Source organism: Epinephelus lanceolatus, chromosome 10 (assembly GCF_041903045.1).
Source record: "Epinephelus lanceolatus isolate andai-2023 chromosome 10, ASM4190304v1, whole genome shotgun sequence".
NCBI classification, from domain to species: domain Eukaryota; kingdom Metazoa; phylum Chordata; class Actinopteri; order Perciformes; family Serranidae; genus Epinephelus; species Epinephelus lanceolatus.
Genome location: NC_135743.1, coordinates 15,365,976 through 15,380,582, shown reverse-complemented (window position 1 = coordinate 15,380,582; position 14,607 = coordinate 15,365,976). Strand labels below are relative to the sequence as shown.

The 14,607-nt window shown below is 42.1% G+C and overlaps 1 protein-coding gene across 2 annotated transcripts in view; it reads right to left on the bottom strand.

Annotated features, from left to right (window-relative positions):
* ephb6 (eph receptor B6) overlaps positions 1–14,607 on the bottom strand; it is a 61,928-nt gene extending 47,321 nt beyond the window's left edge. For both annotated transcript variants that reach the window (XM_033641242.2, XM_033641243.2), the window contains exon 1: positions 14,483–14,607. In XM_033641242.2, coding sequence (XP_033497133.1) covers positions 14,483–14,540 — 58 coding nt within the window. In that variant the 5' untranslated portion in view covers positions 14,541–14,607. The remainder of the gene's footprint in view (positions 1–14,482) is intronic.

The following is a 14,607-nucleotide window of genomic DNA, read 5'->3' as shown; positions in this document are numbered from 1 at the left end:
CTGCAATCCAGTCCTGGGCTGCCAAGTCATATGGATCTGTGTTGTTTATTGTGATTAGTTCATCCAAATACAGTTGCTTGACCATCTATAGCAGGCACAGGTAACATAGCCCCCCTGTTTGAAACATTTAGTATGGTGTGACGTCAACTTCACATCCTCTATAGACAACCAGACATGCACCAGCTGGAATCTGATCTGAAATGGGGGAGAAATTTACAACATCAGCAACCAAGATTACATGTTTCCCTGACGTTAGCATGTAGCTTCATTTAGCAGTGTAGGCTATGTACTATAAACACTTGCAGTAGTGTGGATGGAGCAGATGACCATATAAAGGAATCTGGCACTCTATGACATCATATTGAAGCCAGAGTGGAACCAAATGTTGGAAATTGAAAATTTGGCCACTTTTAATATGAACATCCTTCATTATAATATTTTATATTCACAAAAATATGAAGAAGCATAGTAGTATAAAGCTGATCTAGTGGTGGTGGAACTGGTCCAGGTACATTTTCTCCCCACGCATTAAAAGCGGGGGGTGCTCTCGCTGTGTGCATCTGTCAAACCTAATAACTGATTCTGAGTGATGATGCATTTTGGCACAGTGTTCTGGTGTTTAAAAAATTAAACTGATTGACCTGATGGGGCACCGTGATTAAAGGTCAAATTTTCCGTCTTTAAAAGGCCATAACAGTTACTGTCACATTTTGTTGAAACATGGCAAGCTGATGCTTCGTTTAGTTTGGCCCAAAGGAAACCTCCATCGTTTCATGGCGGCTGATATGCCCAGTGTTGGTTTTCCCTTTTGTTTCATGTTTTAACAGACATTTGCTCATTTCCAGTGATCTAGAGTGAAAAGCACGAGAATAGACTTTTTATGCTGGAGCGTATTTTCCCATAATTTGCTTTTAGGTTTAAGTGCTTTAAAAAGCAAGCTGGCAAGGAAATCACACACATACATACACAAAGTGAGTTTAATGCTGAGTGCTGCGTGCTGACACATGGCAGCTTCCCACACAAAACTGAAGCCCTTGAATTTTCCATTAGTATTCCAAAACCGTGGCGGCTGCCGTTCCTTCAGTCTGGCACAGTCTGCGCTCGGTTCTGTTGAGGAGCCGCCGATTGAACGCTGGCCAAAGTTTCGCGTGCACACAGAGGTGGCAAAAACATCAGACTTCAGGTTTGGATGCTCGCACAGATGGAGCTAACGCTGAAAAACACACACAGTGCCTGATTTCATCAAGCACAGCACTAATCACCCACAGAGCTGTTGACACACACACAGCACTATGGAAGGAAGCAGCCATCCGCCTCTGTTTACAAATAAATAATTCTCCTCATTGTTGTCATACAATTTTTATGCTTTCGTTTCCATTTCGCGTCACACAATCATTCACCAGAGAAAAGGAGGCTCTCCTTTTTTTCCCCTCGCTCTGACAGCCAGACAAAGAGCGACAGAAATTTATTATCTACATAATCATCACACACACAGGACAGGATTTGAAATGGTATCCTGTCTCATCAAAACATGAGCGACTCACTGAGATAGCTCAGTGTTTTATTTCTCAGGTGTACAGGCTCGTACACACGCACTGAATCCTTCTTAATAAACCAAACAAATAGCAAGAAACTGATATCATTCGTGGCTCATGACATAAATTCACCCCCACCTCTCTGTTCTCTGACTGTGCTGTAAACAGATTTTTTTTTTCAGGATTATACTCACAGATGGAGACCCCGCAAATCTGTCCTCCAATCCATTTCCCTCCTCTTTTTTCTTTCCTTTTACAAGACCCCCTCCCCTCCTGTCTGTCTATCTGTTTTCACCCACTAGCCTGTCTTTATGTCAATCTTACTAAATTCACACATTTTCCATGGAAGTCCTCCAAGATTTTTGGAGTGATATGAATTGTATCAAGAAAAGAATACAAATGGACTGTGACAGCTCAGGATTATATGCAGCCACAGGCATCAAAATAAATAGTTTTTAGTGCAACGTATGTCTGGACAGCTTGGCGACTGGAACGGCAGAGCCCATCAGGATAAAATCTGCAGCAGCAAGAAAACTAAATCCACCAAACCAGGATGTTTAAAGGATTTCAGAAAAATGGTGATTTCCATTTGTGGCACACCTTTTTCTGCTGCTGGATAATGCATCTGCACAGACAGAAAATGGCCGTATATGTTGTGACTGTCACCAGGAAACCACTGTTTGTGTACCCCGTGAAACCAAAGGTCAACGCTGACTTACTTTAACTTAGATATGTAGGTTAACTTATGTAAGGTACTTAACTGTTGTCACAACCCGTTCTCAATCCAGATCATCAGATACAGGGCTTTGTGATGCTCCACGGCAACTCATAGCATTGCACAGAAAGCCCTTTACCGTGCCCTTAGTGATGCACAACTGAAACACACTGTAACACACTGTAACATGGTGATGACTTGGTTAGGTTTAGGCAACTAGTAAAAAGTGACATTAGTCCATGACAGCTGTGCTTCAGTGATGGAACGTTATATTAAAACAACATTGATTTTCGGTTCCACCCCGGAGGTATGTACATAGGTCACTTAACATCACCATGAAACAACATTGACTTTTGGTTCCACACGGGACAGGAGCTGTGACCTCCTGAATGAAAGTCTGGTTTTGTTTTACCCATCCATCTCTCCTCCTCTCCCACCCCATACGGACGTTCTCCTTTCTCCTATTACATCAGTTGTTCTCAGCGTCAAGTATCACTGTGGCTCACTGGAGTTAGCTGAAAGCCGGGAGCGTCTTATGAAGACACCAAAGGCTGCCTTTAGCGTCAATATCACACATGAGGGGTGTGAGAAAGTGTCGATATTTGATGTCCTGGCAATGAGAATGGACTGAACGTCACGTATTCATTACTTGAGTTGCGTAACAAATGTACTTATTTATAACCCAAACCATGATCTTTATTTTTTTCTAAACCGTACAAGGTAGTTTGGTGCCTAACTGCGACCATTTGATGTTAGCCATGCGTTCAAAACTGCTACCGTTGGACGTACTCTCCAACGATTGTATACTGTATGTCGTTTTGGGAGTCATTGGCAAACAAACTATTCTGCTGTTTCAGTATGAGAACATGTTGGTGACAGAATATTACACACAGCTGCCAGTTTTTTAGGTACACCTTGCTAAAACTAATGAAGCTCAGCGTAAGTTCAATCAGGAAGACTTTCTTTGTGCTCATCCATTCACAATTCTCTCACTCCAACTCCCACTGTTTCCTCTGATCAGCTGACTTTGGGTGTTCACTCTTCTAGTTATCCAATCAAACTTCGCCACGAGTTCTATCAGCCAACCAGGATGCCACTGCAATATTTTAAACCTGCTCTCTCCTCTGCTGCTGTCAGCCGTCATTTTAGACTGAATCCTCACGCCCTCCTCCACCCCGTTCACCTCCAGCCATCGTATCCAGAGTCCAGGATGAGCTCAACAAAGGCGCAGTCCTCTACTCACACAGATCATCAGCACTTCTCCATCTTCTCGTCTTATTTTCACCACTTCTACCACCACCAGCGTCTAGACCACAGGGGGGTTCAACTATGGATCCATCACCCTCCTTCAATCATACCATCTCTATGGGGTCTAAATAAATATTCTTTTACTATAAAGCAATTTCTCCTGATTGAACTGCAGTCTAACACAACAGTCCTACATTAAATCCTCCCTTCATGGAGGTTATGATGTTAGAGAGGTGTTGATTCACCTTTATGGTCATTTTGGAGGTTGTGGTTAATGGTGAACTTCATTGCACTATACAGAGAGGTGTTTCTGTCATTTAGCCTAGCTTCATTAATATAAACGGGGTGGACAAAATAATAGAAACACCTGTCAGTTTGTGTGATGACATGAAAAACAGCCTATTGATTCGCTTTCCAAGCTCTCTTGTCTCCTGTCATGACTCATCCTTCATTTGTCAAAATAATAAATGATCTTCATATGTACAAACATGCCATGTGTGAAATGCATGCACTCATATATCATGCATTTTGACCTCATTGAGCACCACCCTATTTATATCAGATAAGAACACACACACACACACACACACACACACTAATGCTCCAAACGTGTCACACCAAATTCAATTAACCCTCTGCTTTGGGGCAGAGTCATGCATAAATAATATACAGCAAACTATTTTGACATTAATATTTATGCCTCTACTATTTAGTTTCTTGTCGTGAGGCCTTGGGGACACCACGTCCTCACGATGCCTCCGTTCTTTCCGCGACAAACCTGTACATGAGGATTACATGGAGGAATGTTCAAAGAGCATCATGCGTGTCTCATCGCGTGACATTAGCATGCTGAATAATTCACCTCGACATCCCAGGATAAGCGTTGAGTGGCGTGTTACACACACCTTTCAAGGATTAGCCAGAGCTGAGGCATTGTGTGTGTGTGTGTGTGTGTGTGTGTGCAAGACAAAGTTGAACAAAAGAGAGGGACATTTGCTTGGCAGGTCCACTTGGCAGTAAAAGCCCCTTTATTTAACTCTCAGACAACCACTACGCTACAGCATCTCTGTTATTGGTCCATCTGAGGGCTGAGACACTCAAAGTTTGTCCCTGACAGTTCGGGGAAGTGCTGAGTCTGCAATCTGGACCTGAGTGCTGTGTTAATGCACGCCGTCTCTCACGTCTTCCTGCCCTACTCTGGTCTTTCACTCACTCTGCTGCATACCTTTCCCCTCTTTTCTACCTCCATCTTGTCCCTTGTCCCTTTCCTCCCCCTCCCACTCTCTGCATGTGTGTATTATTCATCTAAAAAGTGACAGCAGGGTAGGCATCTGTGTACGTTAAATAAGGAGATACGCTCTGCTCCATTATTGATGCCAGATCTGCTGTTTGTTTGGGAAATGCTTTAATACTCAAAGAGAGAAAAAGAGTAGACAATAGGATGAGAAAGGCAGGATTATGAGGTAGGAATCAGAGGAGGATGATAGGATTGTGTTTGTGCATATGAATGTGCGTCTTTCATGCCCCCCCCCTCTTTTTCTGCATGTGGCGTGGGTGTAAATGCTCCTTTCTATTGTGCAGAGGTGACCTGCATTAGTTCATGACTGTCCCCTCTGCTGCTGGAGTGTTCACTTCAGCTGAGTGACCCTCTCTCCATCCATTCCCCTTGCCCAACACTCTGTGTGGCCATGCATGCATGCACAGACACTCTCCAGCGCTAAGTGTAGTGCTGTTGCTCATGTCACGCCTCTTTGACGATGGATGTATGCTACTTTACCACACACTTTCCAGGCAATAAAGCCCCCCTGACACCTAGCAAAGAATTTGAGTGTAAATATTAACGTGGGCTAGAGAGGTGTGAGTGTGTACTATGCTGTAACACCAAAATAAATGCACCTGCGAAGAGCACATGCGGGGTCAGCTGCGCTCACAGGTAACAGTAAATTACAGGAACACACACACATATGCACACAAACATTTTCACCAAAAATTCCCACAGTGCCTGCGAGCGCTCTAAGCAGCGGTCAGGTTGTGTTTTGTCTGTTGTCCACTCATCCACCCATCTCCACCCATTCTTTATACGCTCCAGATGCTCCCACCCACAGACAGTCAGTCAAGGACAAGGCCTTACACCAAACCATCATTACAAACAACCACAGCGAGAGAGTGATACGCCAAGACAGCGAGGGAGCGGGAGGGTGGAGGGTGGAGGAGTGAGGAAAGAGGGGGATTAACGCAATTCCAGAAATAAGCATGCACGTCAAAGGGAGTTATCAAAAATTCTCTAGCGGTTAAGCTGAATGAAAGTGCAGCTGCAACAAACAGCACTTAAGCCAGGTTAGATGACAGAGCGACGTCTGAAATGAGTCTGTGAGCAGGCAGCAACAGGCACAGGTACAGTAGGAGGACATTTCAACAAAGCTGACTCCTTGATTACAAGACGTAAAATGTGCAAAAGTGAGACCATATGGGGGGACGATTCTGTGGAGCTACATCTTAAAGGGATACTTCAACATTTCAGGACACAGCCCATTTGCTCTCTTGCCATTGGTCAGGGCCAGGGTTATACTAGGAAGGAACTAGCTCGTGACATGTTGTCTGACCTCGTTTTAAAGGGCTACCCTTGAAGGCAGAGTGAAGAGTTGGTCACCACAGAGAGATGGGAGGTGCAACATTGTTTAAACCTAACACATATAACACATATTTCAAAACAGTCTCTCCTTGATGGTGTTGCATTCGTCTGTACACATAAAAAGCAAAAGAAATGGTTACGAGAGGGCTTGAGAGAGAAGTTAAAACTCGAACGCAGCCATTCAGTCGTCTGAGAAACAGTTCTGAAGGGGTTCCTGGCGCCTAGATGAGAACATCAATACCACCACAACCACCAACACTATGTCTGTTGGTTAAATAGGAAGCTATTGCCAGCAGCTGGTAGCTTAGCTTAGCATAAAGACTGGAAACAGGGGGAAACAGCTAGCCTAGCACTGCAAAAGTAACAAAATCAGCTTACCAGCATCTCTAAAGATCACCAATGAACATGCTATAAATTATTTGTTTTATCCAGGGTGTCAGACACTTAAATTTAATGCTTTTTAAGACCCTTCAAAGTAATTTTAAACCTAATTTAAGACTGGAATATACTTTTTGTCTTATCATTGCAAGTAAGTATAGAGATAATGCGGTCCTGTTCAAAGGGTACATTTTATGATATATGGTTATTAAAGTGAGTTAGGTTAATCTACATTTTGCCAACAGGTAAGTGCAAATCTAAGGTAAAAAGACAGTATTAGGTTCAGTGGTAGGTTTAAAGATCATCAGAAATGTGGATGTAGAGGAGCTTGACTCATTTTGACAAATAGAAATAAAAGATGAATAAAAAAATACATACAATATTTGAGACAGTTAACACATTTAAGACTATTTAATGACTTTTAAGGCCTAATAATTATACAATTGAATGTAAGACATTTTAATACTATTTAAGGACCTGCCCTGATTTAATTTGTACAAAAACAGCAATGTAAAAATGACCATTCATTGTTTCATGGGTTGTTATGTGCCTGAGTATTTCTTGATTAAGCAAATGAGATACAACGTGTTAATTAGTAGCTTTAAAGGTGCTGCTAGACAGATTTTGTTACAGAGCCAAGCCAGCTATTTCCTCCTCTTATGTTAAGCAAAGCTGTGGTTTCATATTTACCACAAAGACACGAGAGTGGCATCAATCTTCTCATCTAACGTCGAGGTGTACACAAGAATCAGGCTGCTTTTTGGCCGCATTCCCTGCTCCCAATGATTGTCAGCGACGCCTGGATTTTTTTGACGCTTTTAAAGATCATCTTGCCAGATTTTCCTGTGGTGTGCGCCACATTTAAAGAGTCTTTTTGCATCCCCCCACTCTGCTCAGAATTCCATCTTGGCCACACCGATTTCAAATCGCAAATATTCAACATGTTCAATATTTATGGTCTGTAAATACACAGAGGATCGCCGGCCGTCCCATGGGTTCTGGAGGGTTTAAATGCAATATCAAACGGGATTCAACTCATCTCTAGCTTGAGCTGTGACATGTACAATCCAAATTCACACTGTCTCCTTCACTTCATCCATACTTTTATCATTTTCTCTTTGTTAATTTTCGGCAAAAAGAAGTGCAAAAAGTAACAGCTAGTTTATCCTGCCTGTGATGTTTGTTTATACGAGATTTCGGGCTTTGAGTTGGGACTCTGGTTATTGGTGAATGGACTGTGGTGCTCTACCGGGCAAATTGTTGCTCTCCACACACTACAGGAACAGAACTGTTTAATTTATTATTACATGCTGTTATGTGTGGGGTCTCTCACATTTTCAACATTGGTTAAGATCTGCTAAATCTTTTAGTGTGAGCCAGGCTTAACTCAGCCATTCTTTTAACCTGCTCCGGCATATTACCAGACATCACTCTCCTCTTCTTTGATCAGAAGACACTTGATCGAAACAGCTTCAACACACTTTGGCTGCGTATTTAAGGCCTAGCAGAGCTTGGATTTGTCAAGAAAGAAGCAAACTTTAACGAGACCCAATAAAAAGCGTGGAAAAATACTCCTCAATAGTGCTTCAGCAGAGAAGTGTGTCCCTCTCCCTATTCAAATGTTCACTGGAGGAGAATAATGTGTGCAGAGCAGAAATACTGAACCGCAACCAAAGAGCACAATACAAAAGTTGCTTTTTAACAGCAATGATTTTTTTTTTATCAGAAGAAATTTAGATTTTATCAGAGACAGAACCTGCTACAAACATATTTTCACCACCATCTCCACCCTCATCAGGCACGCAGAAGAAGGAATGTAAATCTGAGAGGAGATCAGTTTACTGTAATCTCATTGTGTCATTTGTGAATAGCGGAGCCTTCAACAATCAAACTTTGCTGTCACGCTGTTCAGTCGATGCCAACGCGCAAACTGCCAAGTGCAGCTTTAATGTGAAATTCAAAACGCCAAACTACATTCCTCTGTCACAGCGGTCCACACCACGTGCTCATCTTTCAATTACATTTTGGCTCCAACTCCATGCCTGTCCACACAGACGCATTATCTGTGACACTATCTGCCATGACACTGACTGACTCAAAGCAGAGAGTCTTGGCTTGCAGCCGCCTGAGGCTTCTCATATCACAAACTGCAGATCATGTGATTGAATTGAGGAATTACAGAGCCCTCGACAGCCGCGGAAAATTATGTGTCTTTTAAAAATTACGAGCAAAAACACTGCTAAAAATAACGCCTGGTCACAGTGTAGTGTTGCAGTGTCAACGATGGGGATGCTGCTTCCTCCACTTCACCAGCATGTGATTTCTCTCTTTCTGCAGCTCGGTGCACATGCAGGCGGGAGAGACGAGGACAGGAAGCTTTTCAGGGCTGTTAGTGGCATCCGTCCTGCTGCACTCCCACTGTGACAAGCATGCCATTTATTTTCTTATCACACTTTCTCTAATTTATCATGTCCTGAAAAGGCGGCTTACTACACCCAGGATCAAGGATAGTAATCTGCCTAATTAATACCCAGTTAAAGCTAGACACAAGTGACTGCAGGAAAGATGGCCCCGACGACCTTAAAGTGATAATGTCCACATGGCTGAGAGGTTATACACACTGCTGTTGTCCTTTTCTGCACCGATAACCAGTGGTGGAAGAAGTATTCAGAGCCGCTAATTAATTTAATTTCCAGTACTACAATATAAAAATACTCCGCCCAAGTGATAAGTGTAATCAGTAAGTCAATAATCATTGGCAGCAAAATGTACTCAGTGTGTAAACAAAAAAGTAAGCAAGCTGCAGAAAAATGATAACTGTGATGTATTATTATCTAAAACTTAATTAAATCCTTTATTAGAGCTAGAACGTAAAATTGGCCAGAACAATATTTTGGCCAATTTTAGCTTACAGCAGACATATTAGTTTGGTATATGTCAGCCAAATCAGGTTTGAGGTAGTTAAGTTTCTACATTACACAGTGTGTCCACTAGAGAGCAATGACAGGTTGATTTTTCAGTTGTAAAATGTCCACATTCCTTTATGTTACTATAAATTACAATTATGATTCACCCTTATTGGATTTTTTGAAAAACTCCCAAATATTAATTTCAGTATCGGCCTTTATACGTGGGGCAATATCTATAAAAGTGATGCATGCTATGTAAGTTGCATTGTAGGGCTGTGGCTGGTGACCGAACTGCTTTATTTAACTTCACAGTAATTTAGACTGCTTGTTCCCAAATCATTTTTAAGATTTGTTTCTAGTCTTTGCTGTTTTGCAAAAATATTGGTTACATTTTTCCTCTTGAGGCTTAAGTAGGTATTTAAATAACACTAACTAAGAGGTGTAGAGAGAGAGTGGAGCTGCTAACAAGAGCTGAAGATCATCTAAAACACGACAAGACCAGCTAAACAATTTTAAAGGTTGGGTTGCACCAACAAAGATTAATTTAATCTAGTTTCGTAAAACTAGGTTTAAAATGAGTAAATCCAGATTAAAAATTTAGCAGAGTTTATTTTTTTATATTTTATTTTATATTTTATTTAAACAGAATTTAAACTGGGTTTAATAAATGGGGACAGGCCTCATATTGATATTTAAAAATAATTAATTAATAAATACTTTTTTAATTAAATAAATACATTCATAATCAGCTTACCGAGTTAACAGCTAAGCTAAAGCTAAAAGAGTGGGGAACCACCAGTGTAGCGCATTTACGTAACTTAGTAACGGTTACAGTAATGTGATTACTTTTATGGTGAGGGATTAAAATTTGTAATTCAGTAATCAAATTACTGTTACTTACCCCAGTAACGCTATTGCTTTCACTCACCATCGGCTTGTTTGCTGCTTGTTCGCTGTCTTACCGGGTGGATGGTTTGATGTCTCTGTAACGTTTTTCAGTTGATAGACGGATCCGGGACGTGCTAGCTTGGCGCAGAGGCAGGTGTGTGGAGGGAGCTAATCTCTACCAAGAAGAGGAGAAATGCGACGCTGGGTAATTCTGAAGTTGTCTCTTTCACTTGTCATGTGTTCTTAGATATCTTGCTAATGTCAGCCACGGGTATGACTACTTTTAGGGGTGCCCTGACGCCAATTTATCCTAAATATGGAGGGTATGTAACCGCGAAGATGAGGTCGGAACTCCGCGGGCGCTGTGTGCATTCACCAGGGCTTAGCTAACTGCTGGATAATCAGTAAGTGATACTGTTCGATTTTTTACTTCTGCTCGTTAAACTACACTGTATTGTTTTCTATTAACATTACTTGTTAAAAAACAAAATATTTTGTGTGTTTAAAGTATGTCTTTACATTGCTCGTTCGAGTAACGGGAGTTAGGTAACGAGTAACGCATTACTTTTGTTGTGTTGTTATAAGTGAAGTAATGTAGCTATTTCCTTTTTAAGCTTTTACTGTGTAAAGAGTACTTGAATACATTTTTCACCCATCTGTCACAACATTGGAAGCAACTGGTATAATCTATAACAATGTGTTACATTTCATAAACTCATTATATGTTATTTATATTAACTCTTAAGCAGAACAAGTAAATACAGCTATGTAGTGGAGTAAAAACTGCCCAGTATTCCCCACTAAAATAAGATATAAAATATAAATAAATAAAATATGGTGAAGCACAAGTAGAGAATATTGTTAAATGGAAGTACTTAAAAGGGAAACACCACCTAAAATAAGAATCCCAATATTGCATTTCCATGGCCCAGGAAAGCTCAATCAATATTTGTGAACATGAGCTACTCTCTCTCAAAGCTAGAAACCAGAGAAGTAAATCTCAAACTTGTGATGTCTTGTGATAGGGCAGGGGTCTTCAATGATTTTAGGTGGAGGATCCCTTAGCTGAAAGAGAGACGGAGCAGGGACCGCCTACTACATATACAGTACAAAACTGCATTACATATTAAAGCAGGCAGATGTAGGTTGTCAGGCAGGAGGCCATATCAGCCTCGGGCTGCAGTCTTGACCTGTGTTTTCTTTTTAGGTAGGTGAGCAAGAAAACTCCACTTTCACAAAGTGGCTTAATATGTTGGATTCATGCTGATGTGTAATTTCAGACATATTTTATTTTTTGACAAGAAAAAAAAAATCATACAAAAGCTATCAAACAATAATTTGCTGCCCCACCTGCAGTAACTTTGAGGACCCCCCCAGGGAAGTGGTTTCCAACTGGTGGGTCATGGGTCCATTCTGAATGGACCGCAAGTAACTTGCGACCATGTCAAGTTTGTAAAAAACACACTTTATTTTGAAGTACAGTGAATTTCCGGCACAGAGCTTTTATTCTGAAGTGTCGTTTCCTGCTGTAGAGTGAGTGACTAACGGGCAGCTACTGAACAGAGACAGCAAACTAGCTCAACGGCATGGCCAAAGGCAAGTGCAACCCTAAATATATTAAAATATGTGGACCTTGAAGTAATGACTGAGGAGAAATCTGGTCCCTGTGGCTGGACCAGTTGGGAACCACTGCCCCAAGGGTCCTGGCTCCCCTTTGAAGGCCCAGATCATAAGGTATTAAGTCCGGAGCTGCTCTGTAGACAGTGAATGGGAGCCTCATTTTGTGGAAAAATGAGCTTTAGTCTACTGAAGTGTCCTTAAGTCGGAAACAGAAAATCCACTCAGAACATGGGGGCTCTCAGTGTCATCAGTAACATCTTTCCCAGTTCATTGCCTGTGGAGCAGCTTTAGACTTAATGCCCTGTGACATCACAATTTGGAGTTTTAGCACTCTAGTTTTTGGATTTGGGAAGGAGTTGTTCATGTGTACTAATATTTTTGGACTGTTTAATACCATAGGAACAATGTATATGAATTTTGAAAACGGGCATAGTTCTCCTTTACGTGTAGTACCCCCAGTTTGTAATTAAGTGCAGTACTGGCGTGTTTAGTTACTTTCCACCACTGCGGACAACACCTGCAAAACTTTTGCTACTGGTAAACATTTTAGTCCATAGTTTGTGTGGCCTGTTGCCTTTTGGCAATATCACATTAGATTCCTTTTCAGGGTATGACATAAGCACCACTAATGATACTAGGTTAGTATCTGGATATGCATATCTCAGTGAGCATCACCACTCATCCATGATGGGAAGAGCTGCAGGGGCATCAGGTGCGCCTCCTGCACAGCCCTTCCCTTCAGCGTGATGTGTTAATCCAATGTAAACACGCAATCCTCAACACAGCTCCAACAATTCAGAGGCCAGCCATGTGGCTTCACATCAATACCTCACATCAACAATGCATGTGGGCGAACGCATCAACACTTGCACAGGCAGCCAGTGAGAGTGATAAATCAAACACCCTGTCACTCACACACTCTGTAGTTTGGCTGCATGCAAAGAGGCAGAAGACCAGCTTTTATACTCTTAACTGGAAGAAATGAAGTCTAGAAATGACACGTCTTTGTGGCTTGTGGTGTGAAAACAGACAATAATAGGGGTTGTTAGTGATGAATACACATATACTTCTAAAGCAGTCGACAGACAATAAAAAGACAGACAATAAACACATCAGTTAGCCAGTCCGTTCAGACAGATGCGTCATGTACTTCAATCAAAGCAGGCAGACACCAAATCCTCCCTTCGTGACATAACTAGATGTTTCAATTTATGTGGATTTATATGGACGTCCACGCTATTGGGTTAATACTGTATTACGAAGAGCTCTATTTCAATTACACAAACAGAGTCAGTAGGCCAGTAACACTGTGCAGCCTCTCTTCCTCTCTATCATTCTGTCTCATCTTAGTCCAGGCCATCTGTTACCAGCGCAGCTCGAGTCTGTGGCATGAGGCTGACATATAAGTTACCTCTGTTATAGAATATTACTGGCACACACCTCGCAATAAACTAAAGCCAATGGGAGATGAGCGTGAACAGGTGCAGCTCTCTCCGACGTGCAGCCAGATCCTTTGAAAGTAATTTGCGTGCTGACGGCTGAAACCCTCTCAAGTGTTGGGGACAGGATGTAGGGGCAGGAAGCTATGTATATGAGATGCACCTATAAGAATGCACACTCACACAAATGTACAGATGCACACACACACACACACACACACACACACACACATTCAAAGGCAGTTTGAGTCATCAAATTAATTCTCAAGTCAGCCCACTCTGATCTGACAGAACACTTTATAGATGAAGTTAACTATCAGCCTTTCCAGACAGTCTCTCTTTGGTAATGACCCTCTCACTCACTCCTGCACTTTTTAAGACGTCTAATACTTCCATGTATGTAGACAAAGTGCAGAGAGTTTAGAGCTGAGCATATTCATTAAGCAGACGGTGGTAACAAGGGGCACTGATAGCATTACTGGAGAGGGGGGCAGGGGTCTCTGACTGTCACATCCGTGAGATCATGAGTGACACGGGGGCTGGCGGGGGGTCGCCGAATACATAGTCAAAGAGAAACGGGTTATGCAACTTATTATTCATTTGTCTCCAGCCTCATTTCCATATTCTTTTGTTGCAGGAGCTTGATAGGCCCTGGCACGCACCTGGCACCTCCATGCCAACAAAATCCTATCTGATGTGCTGCCACAGTGGCACACACAAGCATCTGCATACATATGCATACACACAGATGCACTCAGACACGCAACACGAACAGGGCCGTGCGAGCAGAGGAAGGGGGGGACGGTGGTAATTATTCAGGGGGTCCCAAGCTGGAGGTGGGGCCTTAAAAAAATTGAAAATTAATCAAACTGTCCTGTAGTGTTGCAGCCTTATGTGCCACACTTTCACACATTGTCAAAGTGCCCAGCGTTCCCAGAGAGCCACATTCTTAGAGAGCTATTACAGAAGCATACCAAGTGTCCATCCTTCACTTGTGGGCTCATTATGAGCGCTGATGGGAGCGCTGTGCAAACTCTCCATCCCGCTGTATACTCATGTAAACACACGCGTGGACATGCAAGCATGGATTTAACATCAAGTAAAAGTTTAGTTCTTACCTTCCTCAGCTGAATTGGGCTGAAAAAACAGACAGAGAGACAGAAAGACACTCCACATCTCCACTACTGAATGACACTGACAGAGGGAGAGAGAGAGGGAGCATGAAAGAAGGAGATAGAGTGAG